Source organism: Squalius cephalus (genome assembly GCF_949319135.1).
Source record: "Squalius cephalus genome assembly, chromosome: 3".
Lineage (NCBI taxonomy): Eukaryota > Metazoa > Chordata > Actinopteri > Cypriniformes > Leuciscidae > Squalius > Squalius cephalus.
This window is the reverse complement of record NC_137124.1, coordinates 46,115,644-46,141,733: the sequence shown is the minus strand read 5'-3', so window position 1 is coordinate 46,141,733 and position 26,090 is coordinate 46,115,644. Positions and strand designations below refer to the sequence as shown.

The window sequence follows — 26,090 nt, the reverse complement described above, 5'->3', positions numbered from 1 at the left end:
AGAGAAATGCACACTTACATAAGAGAGTTGTCTGTTTCTTTTCGTTTTGAATTGTTTTGTTTAAAAGTGGACATTTCAAGCTTTCTAGATACATTTCTGAGTTTCGGTTCATTTATGAGACGAGCTCAGTTCACGAGCAATGCAAGTTATATCGCGCCGGTGCCTCCATTTCCTGATTAAATAGTCTTAATGCGTTTTCGTGGACAGAAACCAATATAATCTTCCTGATTTAATCACGTAAAACATAAGTCTAAACACAAGCACCACTCTTCTGAATGATGGTAACCACAAACCTCCAAGAGTTTGTAAACCAATTGTTTGTAAAACATATTTAATACTTACAAATTCAAAAAAAAAAAAAATTTTTTTTGCAGTGTATAGGCTAAATAAAACGACATTAAGAAAGTTATTTCCAAAATGTAATTAATTGCACAGTCTTTGTTTTAGCTGCTTGTTTTAGCTGCTAACAATTGCACAGAGTCAAGAAAGTACAACCACCCACCCCCCAGGTCTGCCGATTCAACCCCCAATGCTAATCGATCTCCTCTCAGGGAATCAAAAGAAAACCGGTTTTTCCAGTTTTCACCAGCGTGGGGGCGAGGTTTTAATCCCTTGCAGTTCCTTTGTTTAAATGCTATTTAAGCAAATCTACTATACATATGCTTTAAGTTATTTCAAATTAATGTTTATAGCTTAATTTGTTGATATCGCGTAACTTAATTTGACATATGTTGATATAACCAACTAACATTGTAGATTCCATTGCATGCCAGGAAGAGGCTTATGCTTTGTTTTAAGTAATGAGCATTTACTATAATATAGCCGCACTCAAGCGCACGACCGCACGCATAAAGCTTGCCACAAAGAACCGGTAAAAGTAATGATTATGAATGCGTCTAAATGTGTCTAAATACACTGTAAATGTGAATGTTCATTACACGCTGAGTTTCGGTTCATTTATGAGATATCGCCGGGGCCTCCAATGTCGTGATTGTCTGCTATATTTACTTCTTAAATCCAGGCAATTGGTTCACGAAACACTGATTAAAATTAAGACATAATTAATACAAAACGAAATTCGATTTAAAGAAAGGCAGCTGTTCTGTTTGAGGTCTCTGTGAAAGTTTTAAAGCAGTCTTTTAGTGCCGCTTTAGTGCGCTCACGTCCATAACCGTAAACTGACACGTTGTTTTTTCCCTCATAAATGCGAACACGAAAACTAAAATAAAATGAATATTATATATATATATTTTTTTTTTTGTGTCAGACAATGATTACAAAATTTTTCTCTCATATTGCTCCTCATAACCAAAACGGTCAACGGAAGTTAAAAGTAGTGGGTACAAAATGACTCATGACGAAATCTGGTGGGTACACGTACACTGTCTTTGTATCTCTTTAGAATATTGCTTTTAGAAAAACTTTTAGTTTTTTTACTTTTAGAAATAAATAATTATGAATCAAATTATTATGAACAAGTAATGAAACCGTGTCAAAATTCGACAACACAAAGAATGATCCAAAAGCGATATAACGCACATCTCAGGTTAAATTAATTATAAAAAACAGGGAACATTTTGTAAAAGCAAAACTGAACAAAATGCATAATTAAAATAATTGTATTAGGCTATGTGTTACCGAATATTTAATACCACTTCCCCATAATGTTGTAATTATTTTTTTAAAACAACATCTGTCAAACTGTCAATCAGATACCTCTTATCTGGTCATTTTTATTTTATTTTAGAAGTCATAACTGTTGATCACCCTTTATATGGATTTTGTGAATATGAATATTTAGAATATTTACAAACTGTCGGCAAGACCTCAAGCCAACCCCGGACATTCTGAGACTAACGTGGAAAAATCTTTATGCTTAATGCATTAAGACAGTTTAATTAAAATATTTATGAATAATTTAATGGCAAATCAGATGCGCCCAACGTATGCTACGCGTTGTGCTGCGACATTACCTCACAAGAAATATCTGCCCAAGAACAATCACACAAGAAATATCTGTACGAATTAAGAATCTGGGTAAGTCGCATTATTTAAGCCTTGCATTATGTTAGGATGATTTTGTGTATATATATAAAAAAAATACTGCTGGGTTTTTACAGGCAGAGCCACGTGCATTATGCTCACACTAAATTCTCTGTTGCGCTTAGTATAAATGCGCATTGCATGCACAATCATCTTAATAGTTGTACAAAAAAGTTATGCGCTGGCAAGAACGTCACTTTGCTGTTTTAATAAAAGCAATGTTAAATATTCTGCATGCACTCATCTCCTGGAAACCACAGCAATGACAAAGCATATAAAAATTCGTAAACGTTGTCCAATACCCCTTCTTGTCTTAATGAACCTTTTGCATTTACAAATATTTTCAAATGTTTGTATAATACAGTAGCCTACTGTAAATATTTGTGTCTATTACTATTTATAATTTATATTTTATTGTGGATGTTTTCTCACAATCATGACGTAATGTGAAGTAAAATAAAAAATCTAATGTAAAGTTGTTTTTTATGCGCCACCTGGTGGATATTCTGTGAAGCGAAACACATTGAGGGATTTTTTTAAGTAGGCCCCCCGAAGCACTTGCAGAATTCTGCGAGACTCTACGAGACGAATTGCCGAATGCCGCGGGAGAAAACGCGCGTTTTTAAAGGCCAGATCTGTACATGTATATAGACCTTATGCGCCAGAGAAACATGCATGCAGAATGTTTTCTTTGAACTTCCATTTTTGCAGTAGTTCTGTATATTTCTACGACATTGCTGTCGAAGAATAATTAGCTGGTTAAGTGGATTTGCTTATTGTAGAGTTAACAAAAGTTATCAAGAGCACTGTAATGATTAAAACTGATGTCATAAATGTCAGTAGACCAGGAAGATTTTAAAATGAGCAGTTTATTCATAAATACGTATAGATCGCTGTGGAAATACGAACCGGAAGTCTAAAGACAATGAACGCAGTGATGAAAAGGGGCGGGGTTTATACAGGTTCATAATTAATGAGAGTAATGCTTCTGTATAATTAATTCAAAAGTGAAGATCATGGTAACCCACTAGTACTGACTCAAGTATTACCAAATCCTTCAGAAGGAATTACTAATTGATTTGGATCAGTATTCTAAAGTGAAGATCACGGTAACCCACTAATAATGATTTAAGCATTACCAAATCCATCAGAAGGAATTACTATCCAAAGCCTTGGAAAAACGTACAAAGCTTACAATGACTTGAGTCAATACTTGAGAGTTACCATACTTTTCACTTTAGAATACTGATCCAAATAATTAGTAATTCCTTTAGAAGAAAGTAGTAACACTTGAATCACTCCTAGTGGGTTATTATGATCTTCACTTTAGAATTAATTATACATTATGTGTTATTCATGTTAATTATGAACCTGTATATAGTAGTTCTTAGTAGTTCTCTGGGAGGTAAGACACTTTTTTTAGTTATTAATTAGCTAATAGTGAACTACCACATTTGACTAAGCGCTATTACTTACTAATTCTTTAATCAGAGTTTACTGTTGGTTAATAGAAGTTAATGGAGTGTTTACTATATTGCGTTACTCAGTTGTTCCTGTGTAGTTCATCATTAATGATGGAACTGTATTCTAAAGTGTTACCAAGTTTCCTGCTGTTGGCACATACTGACCATCCTCCTTTTCTTTTTGTTTTAAAAAGCAGACTAAATAATTATCTATTTCGGATCATAATTAGCAGATGACGAGCACATGAAGCTTTGTGTCATAATGACAAATATTTATCAAGCAGTAAAACGCTCCACCCAGTACAAAAATGAGGAATCTGTAGATGAGAGTTCGAAGCAAGGACTGGTGGGACAACGTTGCCCTGCACCACTTCACAGAAGTTTGCACTTTTGGGAAGGACAACATTCTTGTAATGCACTGGGCAGAAATTTGTTACCACATGTTTGAAAAAAAAATTCCTTTGTGTAAAATGCTCAGTGAATGTATGAAGGCAATGCAAAATTCTTCAACCAGACGTTTCACGAGTAAACCCGGTGGCTTTAAGAATGGGATGGCCGTGCAACTTTCAGCTAGTGTGATCTGGCCCACTCTTAAAGTTGATCGTATGAAACATGAAACGAGAATGGAGATGAGACGTCACAGGCACAAAACGCCATTAGAAAGAACAACAGTAGACAGTCGATTAGCCTCGACGAGACCGACTGACGCCAGACGGACGGGACACAGGACGCTCACAGACAGTTTTAGTTGGTGGCAATTGGGGAGATGTATACTCACTTCTGACAGAACCAACCAGGACGGGTTCTCCGTTTTACAGACTTAAATACATCAGTGGTCATACTCTGTGTCTTTTCTTTCACTGTCACTTTTCACGCAAAGAAATGCGGGTATGACCACGCGCTCACGCATGCGGCTCTTGGCTAACAGAGCCAAGTAGAAACTGAGCATTAAACAAATGTTTAAAATAGTGCTGTCAAATCGATTAATCGCATCTAACATAAAAGTTTATGTGTATACATATTATCTATATATATCTACAGTATATATGTATGTGTGTGTGCGTATATATATATATATATATACACACTACCACCGTTCAAAAGTTTGGGGTCAGTAAGATGTTTTAATGTTTTTAAAAGAAGTATCTTCTGCTCACCAAGGCTGCATTTATTTGATTAAAAAAAACAAAAAAAAAACAGTAATATTGTGAAATATTATGACAATTTAAAATGACTGTTTTCTATTTTAATTTATTTTAAACTGTAATTTATTCCTGTGATCAAAGCTGAATTTTCAGCATCATTATGATCCTTCATAATAATCCTTCAGAAATCATTCTAATATGATGATTTGATGCTCAAGAAACATTCATTATTATTATCAATGTTGAAAACAGTTGTGTACAATTTTTTTTCAAAATTCTTTGATGAATAGAAAGTTCAAAAGAACAGCATTTATTTAAAATAGAATATTTTCTAACATTATAAATGTCTTTACTGTAACTTTTGATCAGTTTAACAGTTTAAATAAAAGTATTAATTTATTTTATTTCTTTCCCCAAAAATAAAATTAAAATTCTTACTGACCCCAAACTTTTGAACGGTAGTGTTTAATGTTACAAAGGCTTTAGATTTCAGATAAATGCTGTTCTTTTGAACTTTCTATTCATCATAGCATCATGAAATAAAAATGTAAATAACTGTTTTCAACATTGATAATAATCAAAAATGTTTCTTGAGCATCAAATCATCATATTAGAGTGATTTCTGAAGGATCATGTGACACTGAAGACTGGAGTAATGATGCTGAAAATTCAGCTTTGATCACAGGAATAAATTACACTTCACTGTATATTCACATAGAAAACAGCTGTTTTAAATTGGAATAATATTTCACAATATTACTGTTTTTGTTTGTATTTTTAATCAAATAAATGCAGCCTTGGTGAGCAGAAGATAAAAACATTCTTTTAAAAACATTAAAAATCTTACTGACCCCAAACTTTTGAATGATAGTATTAGGGGTGTAACGATACACAAAACTGACGGTTCAGTACGTCCCACGGTTTTGATGTCTCGGTTCGGTTCGGTTCGGTTTGGTTCATTTTGGTGGGGTGGGGGGTTTAGAAAGCTAAAATTGCTTCTTTTTTTTTTTAAACAGTGCTATAATTAACAAATTGTGTCCTTGTCTTTAAATTAATTCAATTACAAGTAAACGTTTCGCAAGGATAAAAAAAATGATCTGCTATTGCTGTAAACTATATAGGAGCCCTTACTTTCACATTACTATAACATTAAAGCTTAACAACAGAGCCTAGACTTTTAGCCTAAATTCAGTTGCTATTTATTTTTAGATATAATAATAATCAACACTCAAGTAACAAATTGTATGAAAACATGTAAACTGTACATAAGGCAGTTTTTACATTAACATCTAATTTATTATTGAAATATAATCATTTACACAGTTGCTGTCATTTTCATGACAGATATTTTAAACATACATTAAATAATCAAGATGTCATTACAGGTTAAGTAAAATATAATATATAGGCTAATATAGTGCATTTATGTAGTGAAAGGGTTCATTTCCTTAGCAAACCAACAAGCTGTGGACACTGAATGACTTGCCTGAGCTAAATAAAGCTATGTGAAAAACTAAGTGTTTTATTGACGTATTTCCGCTGTTGAAACACTGACTTAGCGATTACACGAGTTATGATGCCTTTCAGTAAGTATACTGTACCTTTCAACATACCTTCAGGTGTCCATTCATGTTTATTCTGTAACTGAGGAAGAGATGCTCGCGTTTACTCGCGCTCCGCGCTGCCGCTTTAAATGAGGAGCTAGTATGGTGATCTGTCACGCCACATCAAAGAGCGCCAAAACGGCATTTAATGTTTGAATTTCGTGATCAAATAGACAGAATCTGAAAGATTACACCTTGCTTATTATCGAAAGTAACAAAACACTGAGCTTATTGCGATTAAATGTGGTTAATGGCGGTTAGGCAACAACGCTGTATTCGTTGTGTACACAAGACATGAGGTCCAATGGGGGCGGGGCGGGCGTGTTCGGTACGCCATGAGAGTATCGCGATTCGTATCGTTGGTGGTGTATCGCGGTTTTTCGGTTCGGTTCGAATATCGTTACACCCCTAGGTAGTATATATATATATATATATATATATATATATATATATATATACATATACATACACACATATGTACACACACATTATATAAGCACAAACTTTTATGTTAGGTGATTAATGTTAGACAATTAATTGATTTGATAGCCCTAGTTTAAAGAGATAGTAGTAATGAGTAAGTTGCATGGGTGAGGGTGAAGACTGTTGCGAATCGAAGGTTAGCATATTAGTTGGCATGTTAGTATTGAATATTATGTAATGAACGTTGATAAGATTTAGTTTCTGCAGGCGAAAAGGTGCCATATCAGCCGATAAGCGTCGATAGATTAGTGGCCACATGTTAGCCGAATAGAAGAGGGAAGATGGCCGAGCTGCAAGATGACGCAGAAATTAATAAAAAATCTTATCAGTGTTCAGCTGTGATGCGTTTATCATGCTGGGCTGAGGTGGCGATCCAAAAACAGATAAATAAACATACAGGATTCAGGCATGTGAGACGAGAGAACATGCACTGAGAAGCAAATGAGACGCTCAACAGAAGAGAAAGATAAGCTACAAACTTTGGGGAACAAAGTGCATTTCATAAATGCAAAGCATATGCTTGACGAGAGAATCTGATCCATCATTTCTTCAAATGAAGGTCATTTTTATGATCTCTTGCTATTGAGATCAAGAGCCGGATGCACAAAACATAAATAAACTTTTTTTTTATTCTTTTTTTTTTTTATCTATATAGTTTTTTTTTTTTTATTATTATTAATTTTCATATTTATTTTAGTTGTTGTTTTAGTACAAAAAGAACTAAATGAAAAATGTTCTGATACGTGATACGATATGGTTTTAGTTTTAGTAAATTAAACCAAGGGAAATTAAGAATATTTTATTTTCCAGAAATACTTAAAGTTCAAATCTTTTTTCTTGCCATAGCTCATAAGACAATTTAAGAATTCAAATTCATGAAAATAATGTTACAATAATAATAATAAAGTTTTTAAAGTTAGGATAACCTCTTAAATGAAATTAAATAAAAAAAATTTCTGGATTCGAAATAGGCTAAATTAAAAACTTTACAAAGACACATCCAATAGAGACCTCTTTTTTATTATTATTTTGTAATTGTGGTATAATTTTCAGCAGCATTTCAAGCTAGTAGAGACAAAAAAAAAAAATAATAATTGTCCATGCTTTTACAGATAACACCAATGCTTGTCATTTTATTTAAAAAAATCTATACATTTAAGATGATCTTAAGAAAATATTTGAGAACTTCTTATGACTGTGATTTTAAGTATTGGGCAATTCCACGCAAAAGTCATCCTTAAAAATAAAAAATGAAAAATAAAAACCATGAAAAAATAAAGTTTTTACCTAAAGATCAAAACCCCTTTTAAGTTGTCCATTTAGGTCTGTAATATACTGTATTAATGTGCTGTATCAGAAATTTTAAGAAAATTGCCTTGTTTTTCCACCACATATGAGGTGAGCAACAATGCTAAAATTTTCATTTCAACCAGCCATATTTCATGCTTTCAAAAGAGGTATCAAAGACCCCCCTTTTAAAAACTTAATTTGAACATAAAGCATTTTGCTGAAAGATGGAGGCATGCCTGAGAAATAAATATACTAATTTGGTCATAACAGCACTGCCTGTTGAATTTATAAGGGCTTTAATAAAGAGGTCTCGACGCTTCAGTGCTCTGTCACGTCCGTAACGTTTTAAAGATTAAGTTTATATAATATAACAATTATAAATGCAAATAACTTGAAACTTTATATGCAAAGCTAAACTATGTTTATGCTTACTAGGATCGACATTTCATTCCACTACTTTGCTCTGAACAACCATAATAATGCGTTACGGACGTGACCGTTACGGACGCTTCACATCAAATCATATGCACTTGTGATCGGTTTCAGGCTTACCATATATTCAGTGCATATCCAATAATCGCAATAATATTTGTGCTTTGTTAGTTTTAATATGAAAAAATGTCTCAACTTTCAAATTCAGTCTATTTTATAACAAAATGTAAACAATAGAGACCGCTCTTTAATACGGCGTGGTATATTTCTGTATATAGCGCCTCAGTGCGCGGCGGATAAAGCGCACATGAACGGATCTTCTCTTCCTCTGCCAGTTACAGGACGAAATATGAATATCAGAAGGTAGTATATGATACAGTACAACTTAAAGAAGAGCATGTGTCTTATAGCCATAGGACACTTACTTCGGGATGTCGCGTTTTTCCCTCTTGGTTAAAACATGAATATTCATCATAATCCCGCGATCAAGCTGACAAAATAATAGTGATATTGCAATCATGTTGACTCACGACTTAAAAGTAGTTTAAAAGTAGACATTTCAGACGTCCTATAGATATATTTCTCAGGTAGGCTATGTGAGGCAAGTATAGCGTACATTATATGCGGAGTTTCGGTTCATTTATGAGGCGCGCTCCACTTCACGCGACGGCGCCTTCGTGTCCTGATTATATTGTCTGCCTATTTTCTTGTTATTTAAAAAATCCAGGCAATTGGTTGATGAAACATTGATTAAAATTAAGATACAATTTATACAAAACGAAATTCACATTAAAGAAAAGCTTTCTACAAAAACAAAAACAAAAAAAATAAAAATAAAGAATTGGTCAAAATCATGTCTGCCAGCTGATATACTGTATCCGATATATTGTGCATCTTATGATCTTACTCATGCTGTTATCCTTTCATATAATCAACATATGAAATAAAAAATACAATTATTTTATTTAAACATTAATATGAGACTAAATGCCTACTCAAATGTAATGTTGGAGCAGGATTTGAGTGAACGCCGTCTTACCGGTGAGCATGTTGGGGGAGAGGTACGATTTTCGAACAAACATCGAATATTTTTTTTGCTTATAATGCCAATCCTTAATATTTGGTGTTTTAAATTCCTGTTTGAGGTCTCTGTGCACGTTTTAAAGCAGTATTTTAGTGCCGCTTTCAGAGCGGTCACGTCCGTAACGAAGAACTGTCACGTCCGTAACATTGTTTTTTCCTCATAAATGCGAAAACGAAAAATAACATAAAATGAATATTTTATGTTCTGTGGAGAGCCAACCCTTCTTCATTCGGTGGGTACTATTACTTTTGGTTTGCGCAGTGTAATTCACAGAATTACTAAAAAATATTTTGGCAACAAAAAGTTAGAGATTTTTTTTGTCACGTCCGTAACGCATGTGTATTTCCCTCATATTAAATATAAAACGCATGCGTAGACTGATATTTTTCTAATGTCTGGACTCCTTTATTAAGGGAGTATGGATATATAAACAGACGTTTACAATATATTGGTATTAAATGCATTTTCTGAGAATTTATATTTCAAGTTTTGACTGCAAATGTCACGTCCATAACGCTGGAATTGCCCTATTGCACTTAGGAACATTATTATAATCTTCTCAGGATTTATTTTAAGAACTTTCACAAATTTTTATAAAGATTTTTGTGAATTCGGCCCCAGGCCATGAGCAATCATGCACGTTAGTGGTGTGAGAATATGAATGGATGGGCGTGGCCGAAGTGGTGGGTGTGGTCAATGGGGGCGTGGTTATCGTTAGCATTCACTTGTCGAGCATTTTACATCAGAACAATAGACCTAATACCTCAAAACGCTGGTTGCTCACTCTCTTCCCCTTCTTGTTCCACACGATTTTGGGCCGTGGGTCACCTGTGGCCTGGCAGATGAAGGAGGCAACGCCGCCCTGAACACCCGTCTGATCGTTCGGGGTTCTTAAGAACTTCGGTGGCGCTGAAAGAGAGAAAGCGGGAAGAGATGTGGTTACACAACTTATTCAGGCGGATTATTGAACAGAGGTCGGAGTTTGTGTGCATTGCGCTCTTGGGGCGAGACATGGTTATACAACACAGCAGTAAATGAAAACAAAAAAATGCAATCAAATGAACAGAGGAAAGATGTGAAGATAATCCCATGAACGCAGAAGGCTGCTGATGTTGCAGAAATCAGAGGATCATGCTAACTCATAAATATAAAATGCCTCTGATTATTGTTCCTAATTTTGTAATGTACTGAAAAGTTAAATTTGCCAATATTTATATATATATATATATATATATATATATATATATATATATATATATATATATATATATATATATATATATATATATATATATATATATATAATGTTTGTCCCTGAATTTTTTTATTACTGAATTTTTAAATTTACTATTTTTCCCCCTGGTTAATTTGGTTAAAAAAAAAATATATATATATATATTATATATATATATATATATATATATATATATATATATATATATATACATATTTTATCTCACAATTATGACTTTCTTTTCACATAATGCCAGTTTATGTCTTACAATACTGAGAAATAAAGCCAGATTTGGCAGTTACAAACTTGCAATTGTGAGTTTATATCTCGTAATTCTAACTTTTTGGTTAGCCTTTATTTTAAGGTGAAGTAGTTACATTGTACTTACTCAAATAAGTACTATAGTATTTATTACTATAATATAGTAGTAGTAATATTAATTAACTACATGTACTTACTATATAGTTACAGTTAGGGTTAGGTTTAGTGTTAGTTACTTGCAATTTACTGCTATTACTATAGTAAGTACATGTAGTAACGTGTAACTTTTACCTTTAAGTAGTTACTGACTTAAAAAATGTTTTATAAAAACTCACAATTATGAGAAAAAAGTCTGAAATGTGAGATAAAAAAGTATTTTTATTTTTCATTCCATGGCGGAAACAAGCATCCATACTATTTTAATATAGTTCGATTTTTTTATTAATAACAAGGATTCACTCTTCCTGATTCTGCTGTAATTACCAACATGCCAAGCATTTTAAACAACATTACATTTCTTTTCCAGGGAAGTTTTTTTGGGTTGTGATGGAAATGAGCAGCAGCATGTCAGGAAATCAGAGCGATGAGATAAGAAATGCCATTTATTTAAAGAGATTTACATCATGATCTGAGAGCAGCTTAGGCGTCATTAATAGAGCAGACGGTAAATGAATCCCAGAGTCCAAAATTAACACTTGCCAGGCTCCAAATGCAATAAAAACTGCAGAATGAACATTTGTCCTGTAACTTTATTAGCAACTTAATACATAATTTAAAGCTATATAAAAACAACAGTCTGCCTCGCAGGTGTGAGAGAAACAAGCAATTAAATTCAAATACATTCAGACAGCTGAAAATCACCAGTGACTGACATGACTGAAGCTGTGTAATATTTAGCATGCAATGCAGCAGATCATCATCATCATCATCAAAAAAAAAAAATGAAAAAAAAAAATCTGTAGGCAGGAAGTTTATATATATACATATATAAGTTAAGATAAGTTTATATAAATGTATATATATATATATATATATATATATATATATATATATATTTATTTATTTATATTTATATTTATATTTATATATATATATATATATATATATATATATATATATATATATATATATATATACACACACACACACACACATACATATACTGCCATTCTGTGTATATATTTTTTATTTTTTTATATTATTTTGAGTATTTTAAAATGTAAAACCATCTAATTACAAGTATTACATTTTTGGAATCTGATTAGCCTATGTAATCCAGACTACATATAATCAGTTACTACATAACCAGTTACTACACAGCACTGTGTGTGAATAAATAAGTAAATAAATAAATAAATAAACAAACAAATGTATATGTGTATGTGCTTTCACCATTTTTATTACTTCTTTTTTTATATTTCTATATTTCTTTAATTTATTTTTATTTCAGTTTTAGTTATTTTAGTACGTAATTATTTCAAGGCAACATTTTTTTTTTTTTTTTTTCATCTAATATTTATGTAATGGCATTTAACAAAAACAATGTTTAATAGTTTTAGTTAGCAATAATAACAACGGCACAGCCCTAGTATGATGGATTATCGCTGTGTCCATCTCTTGTTAAGGATGAGGCAAACCGGTTAATGTAGGATGTGACATACGTATCCCATAGTCCCTGTCTATAATTGGATCTGTGAGCAGGGTGTCACCACGACGACCAGAGGGATTTTACTGAACGATCCAAAATATCTGCCGACGACTGCCAACACCCACCCTGTCTCTCTCTCTCTCTCTCTCTCTCTCTCTCTCTCTCTCTCTGTCTCTCTGTACTTCAAAGAGCAGTTTTCTCAGCATGTAAATACGTAAAATCGTATCTTCTGCGGCTGTCAGGACGGGTGTCATACAGTTATCTGTACACGCGCCGTGCCGCCGTGGAATACGACATCAAAGATGCGGCTGTCAGTGAATCTGCTCTAATGGCGTTTGGGGTCGACAGTAAATCCCGCTTAAGAGCTCACGCTGCACATCACCACAAGAACAGAGAAATTGCTTTTTTTTTTTCTTTTTTGCTTAAAACAGAGAAGCTGCTGCTGCTCAAATATGACGACACGTGTTCTGGCCGTAATCGCACTGTTTTAACGTGACACATGAGGCTGTGAAAAAGCAAAAGCAAACAACACTGAATGGCAGATGTGTGTTTGGTCTGATCCAGAAAAACTCGACAGATTTATGCCACAGCAGACTTCTAGTGTGAAAAAGCACTAAAACAATGTTCTAATGTGAATTTTCTTCTCTTAGAGGGGATTATGGGTAATTATGTACAGTAGGTACATGTACAGTAGGGCTGCACCATGATTTTTCTGATTATAATTGTAAAAATTGTAATAGTGTTTTAAATGTGATTAAAAACAAACTCCAAATGCACACAGTGGCTATGTTTACATGCACAACTTTTGTTTCAATTAGAATTAATTTATTCCGATTGATGAATCTGAATGTAGTGTTTACATGAACACTAAACATGATCGGGTTAATGTGCCTGGGTTTATATGCAAGCTTCAAATCGGAATAGATTTTTTTTTTACATGCGCACACTGCACAGATATACAGTTTCCCGGCATTTTACACATAATAATCATTCTCCTACATTGATTTTTTTATTTGTTTTAAACAGCAGACTTAATATTTATCCATGTATGGTCATAATTTGGAGATAATGTAGCATATGAACCGCTTTGCCGTGCTGCTATATATATATACAGGTGCTGGTCATAAAATTAGAATATCATCAAAAAGTTGATTTATTTCAGTAATTCCGTTAAAAAAGTGAAACTTGTATATTATATAGACTCATTACATGCAAAGTGAGATATCTCAAGCCTTTATTTGTTATAATTTTGATGATTATGGCTTACAGCTTGTGAAAACCACAAAATCAAAATCTCAGAAAATTAGAATATTACATGAAATCACACAGTAATTACACAGTAATCCCATGGTCATTGAACCAGGTTTTGGTTCTTTTGGCAGTGTGGGCCGGTGCAAATCCTGATGGAAAATGAAGGAAGCATGAAGTGCTCTAAAAATGTCCTGGTAGACGGCTGCATTGACTCTGGATTTAATAAAGCACAGTGGACCAAAGTCCTCTTTTCTGATGAGAGCAAATTTTGCATCTCAATTGGAAACCAAGGTCCCAGAGTCTGGAGGAAGAATGGAGAGGCACACAGTCCAAGATGCTTGAAGTCCAGTGTGAAGTTTCCACAGTCTGTGTTGGTTTGGGGAGCCATGTCATCGGCTGGTGTTGGTCCACTGTGCTGTCCACTCAACGCAGCCGTCTACCAGGACATTTCCAGAGCACTTCATGCTTCCTTCAGCAGACAAGCTTTATGGAGATGCTGACTTCATTTTCCAGCAGGATTTGCACCGGCCCACACTGCCAAAAGAACCAAAACCTGGTTCAATGTCCATGGTATCACTGTGTAATTACTGTGGGATTTCATGTAATATTCAAATTTTCTGAGATTTTGATTTTGTGGTTTTCATAAGCTGTAAGCCATAATCATCAAAATTATAACAAATAAAGGCTTGAAATATCTCACTTTGTATGTAATGAGTCTATATAATATACAAGTTTCACTTTTTTAACGGAATTACTGAAATAAATCAACTTTTTGATGATATTCTAATTTTATGACCAGCACCTGTATATATATATATATATATATATATATATATATATATATATATATATATATTAGTGGTGGGCCGTTATCGGCGTTAACGCGCTGCGTTAACGCGAGACTCTTATCGCGCGATAAAAAAAATATCGCCGTTAATCTATTCTCCAAGTTGGGTTGGGAGCGTTGGGAGCTGGCTCAAGCTACACAAGCTATGATGACGCAATCTACCCGCGGCCGCGAGGAACACCCGGCTGCAACGCATCATATTCGTCGTCATCTTAAGTAAACACGGCTGAAAGTGAAAGCTGGTGTAAAAGATCTGTGCAACATCCATTATTTGGTTTGTATTTAAGCCGTCCGACGTAGACTGTGTGGTGTAACAGTTCGGTAAGTTAACACACGACTAATCCGTTCTACCACCTCAAATTCAAAACGAAACATATCACTGAATACCAGCGCGCGCGTATTATTCCCAATATATCTTAGTGAGTGGTGTAGCACATAATCTCTTTTTATTAAAAGCGCCCGATTTTAAGAATCGTTGTTGTGTTTCTTTTTAACTGAAAAGACATCAGTTAGACAATATTCTAATTTTAAATGTGGGGTTTCATAAGCTCCAAGCCATAATAAACATTAGACCTACTTAAGTCTCTGCAGCTAGTGTACTTAAATTTTATTTATCTGCAAAATTATGTTGTATACTTACAGTTTTGCACAATATATGTTCTCAAAACTACATACACCCTTTCAAAAAAAAAAAAAAAAAAAAAAACATTTAGCAGTTGTTTAGCAGGGTCTGTGTAACCTGTTCTGAAATGGTTTTATTATAATATCGTTATCGCAAGAGGCTGCAATGTATATCACAATATGGATTTTAGGCCATATCGCCCATCCCTAATTGATAGCCTATAGTAGTTGATAATAACATAGGCCTACCTAATGTTGCCTACGGACGGTAACAGTACAGTAGTAACCTTTTACAGTCTATGAGTAGAACAGCTTTCTCAAGCAGTTTGTGATGCATTTTGGAAACAGGAGATGAGCACCTGGTCTAACGCGCCACCTGGCTTGAGAAACCCGTTCTCAAAGACTTATTTTTATAGTCATTATTTGGGTAGCACACATACTCTGAATGCCTTCGGCAGAATTCAAATGAGCCATTTTAATCTAGATTAATCTAGATTAATTTCAAAATTAATCTAGATTAATCTAGATTAAAAAAATTAATCTATGCCCACCTCTAATATATATATATATACATATATATACATACATATACATATATCACATTGTCCTGCTCCACTTCACAGACACTGAGTGAAAGAAGAATTTTAGAATGACGGGACACTCATTTATATGACACTTTATTCAACAGGAAGAGCAGCTCGTTCCGCACGTCATACGTCATTATGGATTAGAAAAGGAATAAACCACCCCTTTCAATCTGATCGAAATTTCATTCGGATCGAGCTCAATCAGATCGATTAAGGTGTTTACATGAAGGCTTTCAGTCATATTGAGCCGTCAATCTGATTACTAACTGATTATTTGGTTGCATGTAAACGTAGCCAGTGTCGTGCTTTACTCTGAAACCCACAGCGCATCAGATTATATACAGTATAATTAAAACGGAGCTTTTGTGATTTCCAGTGTGACACATACACAGATAGTGATATTAACATTGCTTTTGTTCTTGGTTATTTGATCAGACTGCTAGGCAAGATTATTGTACGAAATGAGGTCATGTGACACTTTAGTAAACGGTTTAAAATGTTTTCTATCTCACTATTTTTTCACTCAGCACATGTAATACTGTATGATACTGCCGTCATTACTTCCGCTTCATTCATCACACTGGAAAAGGGCAGTTGTGTGCACTGCATTGTGGGATACAGTGAGCTCTGTGTGGTAGTAATCATTTGAGTATTTCAGAACTACAAAAAACAGTCTCTGTCTATCAGAAAACATTTCTGTATTTTCTCTTCTTCAAAAGCCAAGAGACACGTTCAATTTCTCTCGCATGAGCAGCCTGTATTTGCTGTCTGTCAGAAACGCTTTCATGATCAGTCTGTCAAATGTGCGTCTGCTCAGAAACAACTCCGCTTTAAAGATGCTGTTAACCTATCAAAATCACAAATACTTCAGCATTAGACAAAGAGTATTATATATCTAACATCATATCAACATAGCATGGAGATCGCTACATGTCATAGCTACAGTTAAAAGTAAAAGTCAAGTAAAAAATCATGCCATTTTCTCAATTTTACACACATTGTAATGTTGACATTCATCAAACTCAACCAATCAACACTGTCAGTAAAGTTATTGTTATTGTATATAAAAAAAACACCAGTTTATATTACAAGCAAAAACCAACTCTACAATCCATTTGTTTATTTTATGTGCATCTGTAGAAAACATTCTTCTTCTTCTTATTATTATTATTGTAAATAAACAAACAAACTGTATTTGTTCCACATTTTAATAACATAATTGAAAATTAAAATACAATTAAAGATAAATTATAATAAAATAAAATAAAATAAGATAAATAATCTATAAAATAAAACAAACAACATAAAAATAAAAATAAAACATAAAAAAAAAATATATATTTCTTAATAGTCCCAGACCCTAATTGTAGATAACCGGCAGGTGAGCATCATGGGAGTGTGTGTTAAACACATCAGATCTGAGCATTCAGTGTGTTTGAATGAACTCTGGGAACACTAAAAATCACCAGGATGAACAAATGAACAGAATATTTCACAACACCCTCATGTCTGTCTGTCTGTCTGTCTGTGTGTCTTTATCTCAGAGAGAGGGATCGAGGGTCCTGGTCAAGAGCTCAGGTTGTGTGGGGCCGTTTGCTGCTGTGATTTCATTGGATGGTTATTTTTGGCCACCGCTTCAAACAGACACTTTAACCAGCAGAACAGCAGATTAAAAAAAGACAACAGCACTTACCACACACACACACACTACTGCTTTTATAAATAAAAGCAATAGAACAGATTAAAACAACACAACAATAATGTTATTAATGCTCGCAAAACGTTCGAAAAAGTGAAAATCTGATGCTGAAAATGATGCTTGTCACAGATGCCTTGGTACTGAAGTAACGGTACTTGTGACGTTTTGTATACAAGTATATGACGACATCACAGCTGCTTGGAGATGTTTGACCTAAACACGCTAAACATTGTTCAGTTACACAGGAGCATCAGGACCAGCGCAGGTGTCTCACACCTGTCTGTCTGTTTGTCGGTCTCTCGGCTGCTTGGTAACCAGAGATGCCGAGTGCCAACCACCTCACGCTCAGGTGTGTCTAAGGAACACACATATCATTTATGACTGCGATTACAGATGAATCACATGAAACACACTCACGTCTGCTGTGGACTCACAGTGTCCATTCAAAATACATGACAAATAAACGCAGGACATCAGAGGAACAAGACCGAAAACCATCCAAAACAGATTTGTTCACTCTCATCACTTAAAAATGTCTGTATGTGGATCTTCTCTTTTCACTAACGTCACTTTTCTTCATTATGTTTGACGTCTCAATGTGTTTGAATACTGGAATCAGCTGGTTGAATAAGCTAATGCTGGTGTGATCTCAGGCTGGATTGAAATAAATAAATAAATAAATAAATAAATAAATAAATAAATAAATAAATAAATAAATAAATGTTTGTTGTATTTAAAGTATGTAACCTTTAGTTTTAATTGAACCTTTTCTATTAATTGAATATTATTAACTGATGTTTAATGAGATTTGCAATATTTGGTGCATAAAAACAATTTAAAGTCCTTGGTTTGTGATTTTGTACCTTCTAGCAATGAACAATAAATACAGCGCAATTAAATTGAAAATTTAACATCTAGAAAAACAGGGTTTCAAATGAAACAAATAGTCAAAATTAAATTATGACTAGTAAGACATTCACTGTACAACTGACGTCTAACAATCAGTAGGGAACTAGATATTCAGACAGTTAGTTTCTAATTATTAAAAATAAAAATAATTCTAAATATTAAAATATAATAATGGGAAATATATGCCACTTGGTTTAATATTTGAGTCTCTAAAGTAGTGACATTCAGTAATTTTACAGTTTGATGTAACGGTTTTGCAAATTTTCTGGTGCTGCTGTATATCCTAGTTGCTCTGAAAAAAAGAATGAAGGGTTGGCTTTCACACACACACACACACACACACACACACACACACACACTTGTGTGAGAGCAGCGTGACCTTTCACACAGCATTAATTTAATGGTGGGGTATGAGAATGTTTCAAGCTATTTTCACAGCACAGCGACTTTATAACGGCCACAACAAAATAAAATCTGCCCTGCCAGAGGTGACCGGCTCACACACACTTGAAAGAGACACACACATCTTTCTGTCTGTCAAATATCATGTGCAACACAAACACATACAACACTGTTTTCAAATGAAAGACATCAAGATAAGTTTGGGTTGTGTGCCGTTCAGCCAATCAGTTATTCCATTAGGTAAATAATTAGTTTCACAACTGATATATTTTGCAACATCAACACTGTTATTGAACTGAATTTAATCAACATTGAACTGAATTGAGCTGCTTTACAGTGGAATTTTAATTTATCTCATATTTGATTAAGTTTGTATCATTTTCCTGTTTATCATTGTGAAGCTGCTTTGAAACAATCTGTATTGTATGAAGAGCTATAGAAATAAAAGTAACTTGATTTATCCGCATCAGCCGACTAAGATCAGTAGAGTAAGATGTAGACTAAAAGTGCCCTCTGACTCCCACAGTTCTTGTGTGTTTGTTTAACATGAAAATGAGGCTGACCTCAACAGAAGCTCGGCTTGTGTGTGTGTGAGCTCCATATGGCCGACAGTCAGCTAATGAGAATCTCTGGAGAGCGACAGCTCGCGGGACCTGAGCGATGATCTTTCCTCTGAGAGCAGCGTTTTAACGGCCAGATGACGACCTTCGATAAGAACGACATCATCTACTCGTGCGATTTGATTCATGAGGTGACCACGTCAACATCCGTTATCACTGAATTCTCGCCGACTACCATTCCTGTGCACCTGACCTTCATAATTTCCATTCGGCCATGAGTAGCAAGACAGGCAGAGAGAAACAGACAAACATTTTAATCGCAATAAGAGTCTCATGATCTCATGTTCTGCATCATGCTCTTCACCTGATAAAACAGCTGATCCTCTTAAGCCGGGCTCAGACTGCAGTAGTTTCAGGCCGATTTTTGCCCATTTTACCCCTCCCGACATTTGAAGAGAAAAAAATAAATAAACAATCTTGTCCAGGGCATTGGTCGGTTCCGATGTTCGGCCCAAATTATCTGGTAATGTGAGGAGTTTAAAGATCAAATCTTAAAACTCCCAAAATGTTCTGTTCGTCCAAATCCTCCCGAGCTGTTCGTGGACACATCGGGGATGCCCTGCCAATAGCAAACATGTTTGATATATAAGGTTTTAAATTGGGATTATTACGACTATGATTACATCAGTACTTCCACAATAACCAATAAGAGACAAGTCTACAAGGAGACCGAAGTACGGGTCCAGTGGACAACGGAGATGGAGGAATGGCTGGTCGAAATGTGGTAACAATACGACTGCATTTATTATATTTAATCATATAATTTCCTACAGCAAAGTTGCCACGACACAGTATCCATTTTGTTTACGTCCGCATCCCCGTGAGATCACGTGATGTGCTAAATCTGGCATGATAATCTTAAGAATGTCTTGTAGTGCGTGATAAGCCATGATTTAAATTATTTTTGCAGGTTTGAGACATGAAAGAAGAAAACAACCAGATTTCACAATCGGTTAAGATTTCAAAACTCCTGTAGTCCGAGCCTGGATTTACAGAAGGATTTTGGACTCTGATTCACACAGCGGGGTCATGGACATCACCTGGTTCCCCAGGCAACAGCGACTGTCACATCACAGCCCCCGCAGGTCTTGGCTCATGTTGAGGTATTGACATACGCGTCTGGCCACTTTTACATTCTGACATTTGTGTTCCTATCTTTACTTGATATTCACTTAAAAGTAATTTTGAACACGTTCAAACAGATGGCACAGATATGGATCAGAACAGATTCTTGTGAGACTCCAAATGTGACCAACAACTCTAACAATAACAGGACAACCTAATATGTAATTATGTGTCAGTGTGTGTGTTTAGCTTGAGGATCTGGCCTTGAGTGTGTGTGTGATGGTTCATGGTTATCCCACAAGAGTAAACTAAGTTTCTCCTCACTAATATTTACCTCAACAGCTGACCATGGGATCAAGGACAAAGTGTGTGTACGCATGTTGGCGGGAACAAAGTGCAATTTTCCAGTGTAAAACAATAATAATAATAATAATAATAACTAAATAAAAAGATAAATAAAAAATAACCCATTGTTTCTCATTGTGTTGGTGTTGTTGATAAAGCTCAAGGCTGGTAAATGAGAGGTTTCTGGTTTAAGCCCAGGGAAGTTTTAATCAAACTATCACCACGGGATACTCCTGGAGAAAAAAAGTGTCCTGTAAAAAGTGAACTGAATACAAGCACCTGTTACATTAGCATGTACACCCTACAGAATGTTCTGACGCAACATTTAGCAGATATTTTTGGGTATGAAAAGATCCAGGTGAGTTAGAAATCAAGTCAGACTACTGTGAAGTGCATTTCTGGAAGCACAGCTGGACTCATCTGTCAATAGTCAACAAATGCCAAAGTTCAATGGCAATGCAACAAACGCTGAAAGTTTCACAAACCCTTGCATTTTTCCTCTACGTTCATTTTTAAAAGCATAAACACTTAAGTGCAGGTGCCCTAACCCGATTGACCATTTAGGCCTTATTAAGACCTGGTTCCTTTTCTCTATACAGATCCACTGAAATCCATTGCAATACCATTTTAACTAGCTGGTAAACCCAGTGAGCAATTGTGAACATTGAAAGATATTTGATACATATGTTGGTCAGGAGGGATAGTAAATGCAAAGGTTCTATAAACACCAGGCATCATTCACTTACTGACTGCAGAGAATGGTACATAGACTTTTATGAAAGCTTTGAAGTAGGAGGGTTCTGGTCTAGTGGAAGTTCTCAACGACACTGTCGGAGACTTGAATTTGATGTTTGCTTCTACAGGTAACCAGTGGAGCAAGATCAAGAGAGGTGTGACATGGGCCCTCTTGGGTTTGAAGCCCAGATGCACCATCAGGGCAAGCCAGTAGAATGCATGATACAGCATGACTAGGCCGTCGTTGCGATGTGGCCAGTGAAGTTTGGTTTTTGAGCCTAGCCATATGGTGACGTTGTGGTTGACTGGCTGAGAAAATAAGTTCTGTCTTTGCAAGGTTGAGCAGAATGTGGTGATACTTCATCCGGCCAAGATGGAGACACACAATGTTAGATATATAAACTGGAATTGTAGTGTTTTAAGGCTGGACTGACAGGAGTAGCTGCACAGCAGGAGTAGACCAGCAGTAACGCAAGAAGTGTGTCTTAATGATTGGGTCTATTCAGATTGTAAAAATGGAGAAGAGAACGGGGCCAAGAACCGAACCCTGAGTTACCTTTTGGTTATTAGATGTGACTCTGTGACAGACGGCAGGGTCATGTTAAGAAGCTGACTTGGTTGTAAAAATGGCACCTTTTAAAACAAACAGCAATGAACTCCTTTTCAATGAAAATGTGCTTTGGTCAGGATGCAGACAGCTCTGAATAGATGCTTTAGAAATAGATATAATTAATTATTGATTTATCTTTTCTCCTTTCCATTAATTCCTGCTCTCTGTGAAAAAAAGAAATGCTGATGATTTCACTCGTCTTTTGTTCCAGAGAGTTTATTGGAACTGACCATGTGAGCTGCTAAAGGAGGCTGGGATAGTCTGAGCCTGTCTGATGTGAAACGGTCTTCTCCTTGTTAAGAGCCCAGCAATGTGTGATGAATAGGGGTGTAACGATACACAAAACTGACGGTTTGGTACGCCCCACGGTTTTGACATCTCGGTTCGGTTCGGTTCGGTTCGGTTCGGTGGGGTGGGGGGTTTAGAAAGCTAAAATTGCTCCTTCTTTTTTTACAGTGGTTTAATGAACAAATTCTGTCTTTGTCTTTAAATTAATTCAATTACAATTAAACTTTTCACAAGGATACAAAAAAAAAAAAAAAAAAGATCTGCTAATGCTGTAAACTATATAGGGAGCCCACACATTACTATAACCTTAAAGGTTAACAACAGAGCCTAGACTTTTAGCCTAATTTCAGATAGGCCTATTTATTTTTAGATATAATAATCAACACTCAACACATTGTATAAGGCAGCTTTCTCATTAACTTATGTTTTCTACTTTAATTTGTTATTGGAATTTAAATATTTACACAGTTGCTGTCATTTTCATGACAGATATTTAAAACATAGGCTACATTAAATAATCAAGATATCAATCATTAACATGTTAAGTAAAATATATTATATAGGCTAATATAGTGCATTTATTTAGTGCAAGAGTTCATTTAGGAAACAACAAGCTGTGGGCACTGAATTACTTGCCTGAGGTAAATATAAGGCTATGTGACAAACTAAGACAAACTAAGATGTTTTATTGGCGTCTTTCCGCTGCTGAAACACTGATCGATTGATTACACAAGTTATGATGCCTTTCAGTAAGTATAGTGTATCTTTTAACATACCTTCAGGTGTCCATTCATGTTTATTCTGTAACTGAGGAAGAGAATCGCATTTACTCGCGCTCGCGCTGCCGCTTGAAATGAGGAGCTAGTACAGAGATCTGTCACGCAACATCAAAGAGCGCCAAAACGACATTTATTGTTTGAATTTCGTGATCAAATAGACAGAATTTGAATGATTACACCTTGCTTATTATCGAAAGTAACAAAACACTGAGCTTGCTATCATGGGGTGTTAATGGTGGTTAGGCTATAACCATAGACTGTAAAAAATAGGCTATAACGCTGTATTCGTTGTGTACACATAAGACATCCATTGAGCCGGGGCAGCAGGGGACGGGGCGTCCTCGGAACGCCATGAGAGTATCGCGATACGTATCATGGGTGGTGTATCGTGGTTTTTCGGTTCGGTTTGAATATCGTTACACCCAGTGTTGAATTAAATAATTTGTCAGAAATTAACATGCACACACAAAAAAAAAAAAAATGGATGCTGAAGTAAGTGCGTTCCAAAAGGCAGAGATGATGCCTTCCCAGGGCACATTTCGAAGAAAGAACCATTCCAAGCAGAAGTGCTCAAAAATAACTACTTCAAAAGAACCTTTGAAATTAATGCTTTTGTGGGGTTCAACTGATGGGCACTTCACTCCCAAGAATCTTCACACTGCATCAGAAACTCTAAACCTGCACAAGGTGCAACGTAAATTAAGCCAGCTGCACTGTAGTAATTGCTGGTATTAGTATGCTGTTAATTCTTTTGATCTATTATCTTAATAAAGGGAAGAAAAGTGTTTTAAACAAGGATAAATTCAAGTATAACTGAAGATCATTAGCTTTGCCTTTGTGAGGTGGTAACAATGGTTCTTTTCACTTATATTCCAAATAGCCATCTTCTAAATGTAGAGGGAATAGGGCATAGGCATGATCACCTCTGATTAGAACACAATTCCATACTTCCTCATAGTACATGATCACCCTTCAGATCCAGAGCCGTTTGTCTCTCCCTTGTTGTGGATGGAAGAACAACACACACACACACACACACACACACACACACACACACAAACACACACACACACACACACACACACCAAAAAAAAACGACTGGACAAAAAGAGCGAAGATGAAGAATTGGCCTCCATTTCATTCTTACCCTCATTTTCTCTTCCTCTCTCGCTCTGTCGTTTTTTCTTAGCCTACAGTCTTCACAGTTAGATTTATGCCATTTATCATGCTGACACTCTCCCTGTCTCTCTCTCTCCCATCTCTCTAACAAATGAGTCTCATCCTGTCTGTTTAGACACACAAACCTCTTCCCATGTATAACGTAAAGATGCAGGAAAACACTGGCTCCGCACACACACTGAAGAATGGTGTTGGTTTCGCTAAGAGGAGTTTCACAGATGGCGAGGGGAAGTGACTGTGTGAGGTGGCACAGTGGGACACATACACACAAAATACTTGTCAGGACTGCCAGAAGGGAGTGTGTGTGTGTTGTGTGTGTGTGTGTGTGCGAGCATGCAATTATAAGTATGTACGGAAGTCTTTTTATGAAAATGGTCAAATATTGTATTGATTTTTATAACATGGAGAAAAAAAATTTGTCAGGTTCAGGTTGTGTGTGTGTGTGTGTGTGTGTGTGTGTGTGTGTGTGTGTGTGTGTGTGTGTGTGTGTGTGTGTGTGATCCACCTAACGTGTTGGAAAATCTACTTCATGACTCAAAAAATGTTCACACGTTCAAAAATCAACTGTCCTCAGATCACAAGATCACAGTTGACTTGCAGTGTTGTGGCCTTTGCTGGTAAATGTCAGTGACCGTAGGGAGTCCCGTACATCATTTTATCATTCTGAAGGGTGCTCATGAGCGCCCCCTTTGTGCATTCTGAATGCACTATTGTGGAGCTCACAGTAAACTAGGCCTTGCATAGTCTTGCAGAGTCTGACAAAAGTCACACATACTGATGAAATGTAACCTTGAACACACTGGAAAAAAGCGTCTGGCAAATGGATTAATGTAAATGGCATTCCTGTAGCCCAACCAGATCATGGCACTAGCAATGCCAAGGTCATTGGTTTGATTCCCAGGGAATACATTTACTGACAAAATGTATACCTTGAATACAATGTAAGACGCTTAAGGTAAAAGTCGCATCTGCCAAAGGCATCCATGTGATATAATGCAATATAACATCATGTGGCTGAGGTCCAACAGGACACAGTTTCCTTTTACAATTATCACAACTGAAAATGATGAGTAGTGGCAGAGCTTATCTAGAACTAATCTGTGCAACCCCTACAGCAGACTACCCAATTGTCCAGCAGCTGAGGGTGTCATTTGAGACAGAGCCTAAAGCACCAAACCTGAGGAACGCAAACATTTGGGCCATCAGAGTTTAGCTTCAAGGAAATCTAGATGCTGTTCTAGAGAGATCAGTGCTTAACAGGTTGTATTTTCCCATCTTATCTGACATCAGGGATCCATGTCTCAATATGATTAACAAGCCTTTAAACAGAACCACTTAAAAAGCATTCAAACACGCAAGTCACATTACTGAACATTTCTTGTTGTGATGTCACAGATGAAGAATGTCTCGTGCAGTGATTATTGTGTTTCGTGAGCAGTATTGAGTTTTCCGTTGAAATGTCATGA

The 26,090-nt window shown here is 35.6% G+C and overlaps 1 protein-coding gene across 26 annotated transcripts in view; it reads right to left on the bottom strand.

Moving 5' to 3' along the window:
• LOC307155595 (receptor-type tyrosine-protein phosphatase delta) overlaps window positions 1–26,090 on the bottom strand; it is an 846,598-nt gene that overhangs the window by 133,969 nt on the left and 686,539 nt on the right. For 14 of the 26 annotated variants that reach the window (XM_079866351.1, XM_079866375.1, XM_079866370.1 and 11 more), the window contains exon 9: window positions 10,305–10,453. In XM_079866351.1, the coding sequence (XP_079722477.1) occupies window positions 10,305–10,453 (149 nt within the window). The remainder of the gene's footprint in view (window positions 1–10,304; window positions 10,454–26,090) is intronic. The other 12 variants (XM_079866360.1, XM_079866361.1, XM_079866363.1 and 9 more) reach the window with 1 other exon arrangement.